At 46.6% G+C, this 11,119-nt stretch overlaps 1 protein-coding gene across 1 annotated transcript in view; it reads left to right on the top strand.

Annotated features, from left to right (window-relative positions):
• Nucleotides 1–3,738: 3,738 nt before the first annotated feature.
• LOC103811366 (octopamine receptor-like) overlaps nt 3,739–11,119 on the top strand; it is an 8,696-nt gene continuing 1,315 nt past the window's right edge. Inside the window, exons 1-3 of the mRNA XM_009084338.1 lie at nt 3,739–3,745; nt 5,945–6,218; nt 10,158–10,334. Coding sequence (XP_009082586.1) covers nt 3,739–3,745; nt 5,945–6,218; nt 10,158–10,334 — 458 coding nt within the window. The remainder of the gene's footprint in view (nt 3,746–5,944; nt 6,219–10,157; nt 10,335–11,119) is intronic.

Here is an 11,119-nt window from a genome sequence, read left to right as displayed (position 1 = left end):
GTGACGCCGCCGACATCCCCTTCGCGATCCCTCTCCGGGCAGCGCTCCCAAGGGCAGGGCTCTGCGTGGGACCCCTGTACACCCACCAAAGGATTCCCCCCCCAAAATTGTCATCTCTCCGGGAAAGCCTCACCCCGCTCCTTCCCCACCTGCGAGACAGATCCCTTCCCGAGGCTGACTCCCCGCCCCGGGCTGGCGCACAGGGAGATGCGCTCTCCAATGTCCGCGGCGTTTGCCCCCCGGAGTCCGGGGGGTTTGCACCACTGGGTCTGGGGGTGTTGCATCCCGGGGGTTGGCGTTTTGACCCCCAGAGGCTTGGAATTTTTTTACCCCGGTGGATGGATTTGGCACTGCCGAACTAGGGGTGTGCACCCCAGGGATTAGTGTTCTTGCACCCAGCGGTTGGTGGTTTCGCACCCCAGGGTTGGGTTGGGTTTTTTTGCACCCCAGGGCTGAGGGTTTTGCCCTCTCTGGCGATTGGGAGCCCAAAGTAGTTGCTCTCCTAACACCAATGAGCACCCTCACATTTGCAGCGCGGGGTTAACTTTGCCTTGAGTTTTGCTGCTGTGGTTGTGTTCCAGTCTCATCCCGCTGCTCCGAGCAGTGGTTGCAAGAGACTTGCTGGGGAGGAGTGTGCACATGTGCTGGGGGTGATCTCAGACCACTGTGGTGTCTGTAGATGTGGGTGTGATGCCCTTTGCTGGGGCAGGAGCCACCAGCCTTGCTCGGCCAGGCTGGGAGCAGCTCGTGGGGTGGGATCCTGCGAGCTGACCTGGGTCCCTTGCACCTTGCTGCTGGGGAGCACCACGTTCCGGGCTCAGGGATGCAGGAGCTGCTTCAAGCTGGCTGGCTGCATTCAGCTGTCAGTTTTGAAGGTATGGACTGTATGTTTTCCTGGGTTTCCAGACCAGGGGCTCTCAGAGAGGCTGTAGGAGTTGTTCTGCACTGATGTGGGGATGAAAAGAAACTGCTCATGCCCTGAGAAATGGCAAAGCTGGATAGAGGGAGAGAAAGAAGGAAAGTCAGTGCAGAAGTTGACTTGCTGCAAGGCCTCTTTAAATGCATGTTGTAGAGGTGGAAGTATCCCCAGGGATGTTCCTCCTCCTTTATCCCTTTATCACTGCACACAGACTTGCACAGTAATGTACTGTTCAACAAATTACTGAGCTGTTGTAGTTTTCAGTTATGGGGAGGAGGAGGGAAAGGTGTTTGAGGTTCTGGGTCAGGTGTGGTTGCATGCTGCTGAACACTGGTTCATACCTGGTTTGAAGAGGAACAGAGTCTGACAGCAAATATATTTCCAGTAATATATTTCCAGTTTTCATCATTCCTCTAAGACAATAAAGTGTGGTCAGCCTTGAGATTGTGGAGCTTTTTTTCCCTCCCTTGCTATGAAAATATAACTTTTGCTGATGAAATTAACCTTTCACTTGGGGTTTGTCTGCTGAATAACTCAGGTCAAACTTTCTGGATATTAAAGGGAAACTGAAATGATGGAGCTGCTTTGCTCAGGCAGACTGAGAACAGAATCTAGCCCATTGGTTTTTTGAAGGGAAGCAAAACTGTAATGTCCAAATAAGAACAATTCAAACCCTAAGGCACTCGAGATCCCCAGGAAACCTTGGATGATCCCACATCATAGTACAACTAGGCATTTGTCCCATTGATTTAAGAGGGCTCCTTGCTGGAAAGACTGAAAGACTGATGTTACAGAAAGACTCTGCTGTATCAGGAGTGTGACCACATGGGTTGCTGCATCTCACAGGGGATTTTAAAATCTCTAAGATGTAAGTTGTGGAAATACATCCCTGGGAAGGATAGCACATCCTGCTTTGTCCCAGAGATTTCCACAGAGAGGCTAAGATTGTATCATCCCCTGCTCTCCTGTATTAACAATTCTCCAGGTGTTTCAGGAGCAGTACTTCTTAGCAAGGGATAAATGCTGGCTGCTCAGTCAGAGCAAAAAGGATGGGAGACATCCAGCTTGAGTGCTTGGATGTGCAGGGACTGTGGATGAGCTTTCTGGGATGCTCTGTCTGAGGATCCTTGAAAAGGAACCAGGAGCAGCAGAACCTTCTTGCCTGCACCCTGAATTAGAGTTCAGGGTTCAAACCTGAAGTTTCAAGCATCCATCATCCCTTCTCTTTGTTGTCAGGGAAATCATGGATGTCAAAGGAGGAGATCCTCATTTTTAGCCTCTCAGCCTTTGTGTTGACAAAAACCAAGTATGACCAAGGGAGTGTTTCTCTAATGTTTTATGAAGGTGACCACATCTGTCTCCTGGTTTTGTGAACTATTTTCTCATACTCCTGGATGTATCCTGCATTAAGGAACCTGCTGTGAGTCTTTCACTTGAGAAGACCTTTTAACCCAGGCTGGTGGCTAAAGTGGTACTTGAGGAGCACAGAGAGCTTGCAAAGAGGGACACTAATAACCATGTCCTAATTCTACTTTAAGTTTGAGAATGGTGTGTATTCACAGACTTTAAGCAGCAGAGCAACGTTGTGTAAGTAATGATCTGCTTTAATTAGAGCTGTACTAACACTGATACAGACTTAGCAACCATGTAGGAACAGTCATTATTTGCAGGAAAATGAAGATGTGGCTTCAAAACCTTCTTGTTTCAGTGGTAGATCTAAAAAAATCCCAAATAACAAATGCAGCATTCTCATCTCTGATTATTCAAAGCAAAAAATAGTTAGATTCAATTTTAAACAATTGATTTTTCATCAAACCTGATTTTTGCTGTTCATGTCTTTGGGAACCTACCTTAATGCTGCACTATATTCTGGGAGAGCATGGGGCTGAGTGATGCTCATGTGCTCAAACTGATTAGGGGTCAAGTCGAGGTGCAAATCAGTGGACTGTTTCCAGACCTTGCAGAGGGCCTGGATGTGTGAGGACACACCAGCATCTCCCAGCAGGTATGGAAGATGAGCTGGAAGATGGATGTGGAGCATGTAATGGCCCTTACAGTGGCAGGTTCTGGCTGTCTGTGTGGCCATGCATTGTCTCCATGTGGCTTTCCCAATGGGCAGTCACTGTGCTGTCTGTGCAGACCATGCAGGGAGGAGAAAGGGCTGAACAGTTTTTGTGCAGGGAAGTGTGGTTGCATTGAAATCCAGCTGTTCTGCAGGAGCCCATCCAGTCTGATGACAACCTCAGTGGGGCTGTTAGGCTGCAGACTTCGAGCCGTACTGGCTGAGGGGGCTCCCACATGTCCAAAACACCTGATTGTTCTTAGCGCTGGAGGAGCCGGAGAGCTCCAGGTCTCAGTCAGTGAGTCCCAGCTCCACTGAGGAGGAGCTTTCCTTCTTAATTTTTTCTAGACAGATTTAGTTATTTCTCAGCTTGTTGGGTTGTTTTGGTTTGGGGTTTGTTTGTTTGTTTGTAGATTCTTGTTGATTTTTTTTTTTTTTTTTTTTTTGACTTGGAGAAAAGGTAACCACTAAATCCAGCAAATAAACAGAAGTCAGGGGAGGGAGCTGAGGATTTTGAAGGATGAGTAGGTGCATGTAATACACGATTACATCCAAGGACAAGGTCAGTATTGCTTTATGAAAATGCAGCCCAGCTTCACAATGGTATAAGAGTGCTTGGAAGAAGTCAGCAGGTATATGGATGAGAAGCACCTAGCTTGGTTTTCTGAAAGGTTTTCAATATGATCCCTCCTGGTGGGGGATTTTAAGGAAACTTAATAGTCCTGTTCACCTTTAATAGGTGAAATGCAGGGGAGCCATGGATGGTGAGTTACTGTGTGGAAGTGAGGTCAGCAATGTTCTGTACAGGGCTAAGGGCTTGGATGTGTGGAGTTCTATAAATCTCCAGCAAGAAAAATACTGAATCGTGGTGATATTTGCAGGTGAAACAAAGTTTAATCAAGGCATGAAAAATAAGACCTGACTTAAAGAACTGCAGAAAAGCTTTTATGAGGCTCAGTGAGCATTAAAGTGGAAGAAGGAATTCAACTGTGAAGTGATGGAGTTTGGGGAAGATGGAGAGAACTTAATTTCCTCATTTCATCCTATTTTCCCATCTAAAGCAATGGGCTCTGAGCTGCATGTTACTGCTCAGGAACGAGATCTTTGGGTGGTGATAGCCCAGTGGAAAGGTCAGCTCAGTGCTAAGTGCCAATCAAAATCAGCAGTAGTTATCAAATGGTTATGAGAGGGAAGCAGGACAAAGCAGAGAGCATCATTTAGATAAATCCACAGTGCATTTATCTCTTGGAAATTGTTTGTGTGTTTGGCCCATTTCAGAGGTTCAGAACAGCAGGAGAGGGAACCAGGAGTCCTCCACTTCTTCTGTGCAAGGAATCAGCAAGTAGGTGGAGGCTCCTCAGCCTGACCAAGAGATGACACAAGGGATGGGGGATGTGACAGAGGTTAAAGAGCCCACCAGTGGCATTGAGAGAATGGATGGGGATTGTTTGCATGATATCTCTTCCAGTACAAGAGCCAGAGGACACCAAATGAAACTAGAGCTGGTGACAGGCTCAAAGCCAGCAAAAAGAGGAGTTTCTTCGCATGCTGCATAGCTAAGCTGTGAAAGTTGTTGCTGTAGGAGGTAATGGATGCTCAAAGTTTGCTGGGTCAAAGAGGAATCAGGACAATTTCATGATTTAAAAATCCTTGAAACTGCCTTTAGAGATAATTCTGGATCATAGGCTGCTGGAAAGAAAAACAGACATTGGGGAAATTTTCCTACATGCTGCCTTGTTCTTACACTGCTCCTAAGCCAAAGTTTGGCCACTGTGAGATAACACATGTTGGACTACAGGGACATTTACCCAGCCTCATCCTCATGCTTCACTCAGTTGTGATGCCATGGAGATGTGGGATTGAGCTGAGGGTACTGTGGAAGCAGAGTCTGGTCACAGGAGAAGTGGCAGTATTCAGATATAACAACTTGATGTCTGGAAATATTTCTATAATTCTCTTTCCCCACAGGTTTTGTGTTTGTGTTCTCTTGGCCACATCGGTAAGTTTTGAACTACTGGAGTTTTTGCAGTGCATCATTCCCACCTTCCCAGGTACCTGTGACACCACTCAGTCACAGTCTGGGAACTGAGATGTGGACACATGCATGTGCATTTTCTTGACTGAAAAATCCCATTACTGATTTGGAAGCATCATCTCCCATCTGGGCAGAGAAGGGGACATGAGTCTGAGGTCACTGCTGCATCTGAGACATCTCAATTACTTGCTTACTTGCCAGTACTTGTGTGTGGGAGTTGGAACTAGATGATCTTCAATGTACCTTCCAACCCAAACTGTTCTGTGATTAAGCTCCTTGTGTGGCTGCTGGCAGCCCTGCATGGCCATTCAGACTGGAGGATGGAGCTGCCTGTCATGGTAGTGAAAAAAAGCACCTTATTGCTTCAGAGCCTGAAAAAGTACCAGGACAACCCAGAGCAAAGCATGGACTGAATAGTGGGGTTACAGGAGCAGCCAGCCTGGGTAAGCAGCCTCAGCTGGTCTGGGGGTGGCAAAGATGTTAATGAAAATATAGAATCATAGAATGGTTTGGCTTGGAAGGGACCTTAAAGATCATCTAGTTCCAGCCTCCACATTTTGTGGACGTGGCATGCTGTTCAGTGGGATTTAGCCCAGCTGCTTTAATTTTGGCTTTCAGTTGTTTGCTTGTCCTCTCTCTGCTCTCACTACATTTCTTTTTTCTTTTTGTTTTTGGTTCATCTGATGATGCCTTTTCATTCAGGAGGGCTTTTAATCGCCATGAAGGACTTCAGCCAGTGCTGCACATTTATCCTCACCCTCAGGATTTCAGACACTTCTAATGGATAATCGTGGGACAGTGATGGCACGGGCACAGCAGGGTGTGTGCTTTTTTCTTGAAGTAAATGAAGCATGAACATTATTTCTGTCCTTCCTTTCACAGACCTACAAGTTGTGCATGAAAGTCATTATTTTTTCCTTTCTTTCAGATTTTAACAGTGGGATGATGCTGATGGACAAAAATGAAACTTGGCTCTCTAATTTCTCCTCTGCTGCCTCCTCCTTGGTGAGGGGAGGGATTGGGCTCCAGGAGGTGTTCATTGGGCTGATACTAACCCTCATTGACTTGATCACACTGCTGGGAAATACAGTAGTGTTCCTCTGCCCGGTGGTGGAGAAGAGGCTGCGCACTGTCACCTACATGTTCATTATGTCCCTAGCCATGGCAGACTTCCTCGTGGCTTGTCTGGTCATGCCCTTCAGGTAAGAAGTGCTTAGTGGGAAGAGATGGTGATGTGTGTGTGAACATCCTCTCTCCTGGCTCTGCATCTGCTCTTTGAGCAGGGCAGGCTGGAAGTTCAATCTGCTTAACTGTGGGTTGGTGATTATACATGCTTCTGTGCCTGTTTCCCTACCCTGTATAATGGATCCCCTTAGAATGAAGAATTCTGAAGAGTATTTTTCCTGTTGGCTGCATAGGGATCCTGGCTGCTTGTCTGAACGAGATATCCAGCTTTGCAGGTGGCTCCAGTGTGATAGGTCCCCTCTTCTAGGGCTAGCTCTGTGTTGCACACAGGGCCAGCCTGGTTGGTAGGATTTTGCAGGCTCTGAGTGTTTGGGAAGTGGAGCTGAGGTTGCCACTGGTGTGGCAGCATTAAGAGCAATGACTGCGTCGATCCTGCTAGTGCTTCAAAGGCAGAGCAAATCACAGACTGTGTTTTTCCCTCATTTTTTCTTAGTCAGGAATGACTATTGAAATCAGTGGAGTTAAATTCTGTGATTTTGATTTTTACACTTCTTTAACCTTATCTTTTCTGGTAGTGGGAAGGGGAAATAAAAACGTTCCTCATAGCACAGGAAAATGAATTATTTCATATCACTGAACCTGAAAGTGATATGCGGAGATGTTATTCTTCATATTCTTGGTGAAATACAAAATTGTTACTCTCCTTCTGGTTCAGACAACACACCAGTGGAGTTTGTGGGGCAGGCCAGCTACATTGCAAAATAAATACTGTGCCTGCACTCACAGGCTGAAAGAGCTGCAGTGGGATAGCAAGTGCCATTCACTGCTCTTGGGGGAATTGTTTTGCCTCTGTTACTTGACTGAACTGCACATATATAGCTGCAGTGTTGGCATGGGATGAAGTCCATCTCCCCTCTTTCTGTGTGAATGTAAGGAATTTATTTTCTTTAAAGTAGAGTAATTCAGGCTCCCCCTACATTTAATGGAGGAAGAAGCCCTTGAGAGAGCAGGTGTCCCTGCAGGAGGTTTATATTTATGGGAGCTTCATTACCAGGCTAAACCAGGAAAACAAACCAAAAAACCAGTTCACCTGTGATTCTGGCTGTCTTGTTCTGCAAAGTGGCTCTAGGTTTGTGTAAAGCAGGGAGCTGCACCCTATTTCAGGTTCCTGGAGCAATGTGAAGATGCTGAACTCTTTTCATGTTCTGTGCTTTGGTTCCCACAGAGCTGCCTGCACTTTTGAATTTGGTAGTGAAAGATATTGTCCCAACAAGCAGCTGCAAACTGAGTTACAAGTCTGTAGTGTCACGTGAAAGAACAGCAGTTAACTTTACTAAAATATTACTGCTAATTCAAATTCTAAGCTTGGAGAATTTTAAGTCCAGGTTCTGAAATTATCGTAGAACTACAGACTGGTTTGGGCTGGCAGGACCTTTAGAGGTCATCTAGTCCAATCCCCCTGCAGTGTGCAGGGACATCTGCAACTGGATCAGGTTGCTCAGAGCCCCATCCAACCTATCTTTGAACACTTCTGGGGATGGGTCATCCACCACTCCTCTGGGCAACTTTATTGTAAAAAAAATCTTCCTTATATCTAGTTTGAATCTACCCTCTTTTGGGTTCAAACCATCACTCCTGACGTATCCTGTCAGAGGATGGTAGAAGGCATTACAAGGTGTGAGGGGGGAGGTGAGGGAAGGATTTCCATGCAAACCAATGACTTTGCTATGCAGCCAGAGAGAAAGCAGTCCTCCTAGAAGAGTGCTGTCTTGTTTAACCCCCCAAAAATTACAAAGGGAACCAAAGAGCAGAGCATGATTGGTGCTTTGTGCCCCACCTGAATGTCCTGGTGTTGCCTGGTGGGAAGACTTGCCAGCTCTTGGTGGGCCACAGGGTAAGGAATGGACCCTGCTGGCTCCGTCAGCATCGTTTGGCCCTGCTGATGGAGTGGCTGTTGTTTCACATCTTTCTCACAGTCTTGGCTTTGTATCTGTGTTGCACTTTTGTATTTCAGTCTGCTCCTCAGTTGGCATGTTAGTATGTGCCAAAGAAATTATTTTAGGAGCCAGTTTGGCTCAGGAATATGTGACAGAAAGGAAAAACGAGTTTGTCACCTGGCATCTTAATTTCATAAGAGTAAGACTTCTGTTTTGTTCCTGGCTTGGCTTGTTTGCAGGAGCAATTCAGCTAGGTTCAGATTTTCCTCTAGATACTCCAGCCAGCCCAGTCATTTCCAGGCTGAATATTTCCAGCTACTCTTTTCTTTTGCAAGCATAAATGAAGCACAGAGGTGACTTTACTTCTGCTCTGTGTTTCTTTGGGCTTTTAAGTATTACTTCTTATCCAGCATAATATCCAAGCTGCAGAGACCTTTGACATCAGATAAGAGGGAACAAAGATCCACTCTCCAGTGGTGTGAGAACATCTGCTAAGTCAAGGGCATCCCACCGTGTGTCTCAGGTGTGTGCAGATGAGAGCTAGGCACCGGCTCAGCTGGGATCTGTGTGTGGGAATGTCATGACAGCAGCATGTCGACTTCTGGAAGGTCATGGTGCTCACACCAGAGCCTCTGCAGCATCCCTAGGGATACAGAGGGCTCTGAGGGATGGCAACAAGGCACCCAGGTCCATTCCTGAACCCATACTTCAATTCTCTGTCTCATTTCCCCATCTGAAAAAGACCCATGACACCGTTCCATGTGTGTGCAGTGGGACCCTTTATGCTGCCCATGTGGAGGCCACCACAGTGTAGGGACAGACTGTGCTGTAGATTAAGGTTTGCTTGAATTTTTGCTGGTCATCCCACATTACAAATTGCTGCTGAGGGCTGGGTCCCCTCAGCAGCTCTGCATCCACCTACAGCAGTTATGCTCTGGAACAAGTTGCTTTAATGAATTATTGCTAATGAGATGTAGATCAGACAATGTTTTCTCTCTTCTCTGACATCAAGTTGTCTCTTTCTGCCCTTGCTGGAGCCCACCTGAACATTGCAGCACAGCAGGCCTGATCTCACTGTATTTAACCAGCAAGCTGGGAGGTTACAGGATAATTAAAGCTTTGCAGCACTAGGGAGTTACTCAACAAATTCCCACACAGTGGTGATTTCAGCAGCACCCCAGGAGTCACAGAAAGCTGGTGAAAGGAAGGAGGGGAAGGGAATGGCATCTAGCTGAATGCTATAGAAACATGCATCAGCCTTCCTACAGCTGCCATATGTTCCTTCCTTCCTTCACTGCTCACTTCTCACAGGTCCCTCTTGACTTTTGTTAGAAATAATTCTGGCATAATGTCTGCTTTTTGCTGGTGTGTTTACCTTGCTGAGGCATTTATGAACTACATAATGTACAAGCTGCACAGGCTTCCTCCTGAGATTTTGCTTTTTTTAGTTTGTTTGTTTGAGTTTTTTTGACGAAGAGTGAAAATGCTTTCTAGTTTTGAAGCATAAGATCAGATGTAAAGTGAGTTTCTTGATCACCCATGCCCCAGGAATTGGGAAGAAATCATAAAAGTCTGTGCCTTGTAGGACACTGGAAAAGGTTGTGATAAACAAAGCTGTGCAGATTAAATTTTGGGAGCTCTGGGGGGCAAAGCACCTCTCTGAAGGCATTCACTTAGGAGTGCAGGCAAGAAGCATGTTTGGCCTTCTTCAAACAGGGTTATTGCCTTGGGTTGTGCTTTGAGAATGAATCCCTGCTGTCTGAGCTGCATGCTGATCTTTAGTACCTCCATGATAAAATATGCTGTTACCTCAGTGCAGTCATGAAGAAATAGAATCACAGAATGGTTTGGGTTGGAAAGGACTTTAAAGACCATCTAGTTCCCACCCCTGCCATGGGCTGGGACACCTTCTGCTAGACCAGGTTTCTCAGAGCCCCATCCAACCTAGCCTTGGACACTTCCAGGGAATGCAGGAACTCAGCCCTTCTAGCTTTGATTTCTCCTTGTTCTCTCTCACAGTATCATTTACGAGGTGACAGGGATGTGGCTGTTTGGGAAGCTGTTCTGCAAAGTCTGGATCTCCTTTGATGTCATGTTCTGCACTGCATCCATTGTCACACTGTGCTTCATTAGCTTGGACAGATACTGCTCTGTGGTGACCCCATACCACTACTCAAGAAGGATGTCCCGTGGCAGGTGAGTGGAGTTGCTTCTCACTTTGGGTCCTTCCAAATTGTCACTTGGCCATGGCCTACATTGATTTGGGACTGAACGAGCTATTGACAGTTGCTGCCCAGAAGCAGAACAATGTGACAAAAGGAACTTTGCACAATTTAAAACTGCAGAAAATTTCATGTGATGCAGGAGACAAGGAGGATAGAGCTGAACTGGTCAGATGGTGCTTCTGGGAGAGTATTTTTTTGAGCTAAGGATAGGTTGCAAAATGGGGTAGAAACCTGTGATATGGGCTGATTTGGACTGAAAGCTTCTGCCCATTGCAGGCATTTCATGGGCATTTCATAGAAGCATAGAAAGGCTTAGGTTGGAAGAAACCTTAAACATCATCTAGTTCCAACCCCCCTGCCATGGGCAGGGGCACCTTCCACTAGACTGGGTTGCTCAGGATCCCATCCAACCTGGCCTTGAACACGTCCAGGGGTGAGGAAGGACTTCCAAGCACTTCAAAGACCAGGGCAAAGGAGACCCAGAAGACTGCATGTAGCAGTAGCCTTCCCCCTCTTAAACTCATCATGTTTTCTGAAGTGGTAGTTCCAACCCCCCTGCCATGGGCAGGGGCACCTTCCACTAGACTGGGTTGCTCAGGATCCCATCCAACCTGGCCTTGAACACGTCCAGGGGTGAGGAAGGACTTCCAAGCACTTCAAAGACCAGGGCAAAGGAGACCCAGAAGACTGCATGTAGCAGTAGCCTTCCCCCTCTTAAACTCATCATGTTTTCTGAAGTGGTATTTGAAACTGCAG

The sequence above is a fragment of the Acanthisitta chloris genome, unplaced genomic scaffold (assembly GCF_000695815.1).
Source record: "Acanthisitta chloris isolate BGI_N310 unplaced genomic scaffold, ASM69581v1 scaffold8211, whole genome shotgun sequence".
Classification (NCBI taxonomy): Eukaryota; Metazoa; Chordata; class Aves; order Passeriformes; family Acanthisittidae; genus Acanthisitta; species Acanthisitta chloris.
The sequence above is the reverse complement of the archived record's forward strand: the minus strand, read 5'-3'. Positions and strand labels throughout refer to the sequence as shown.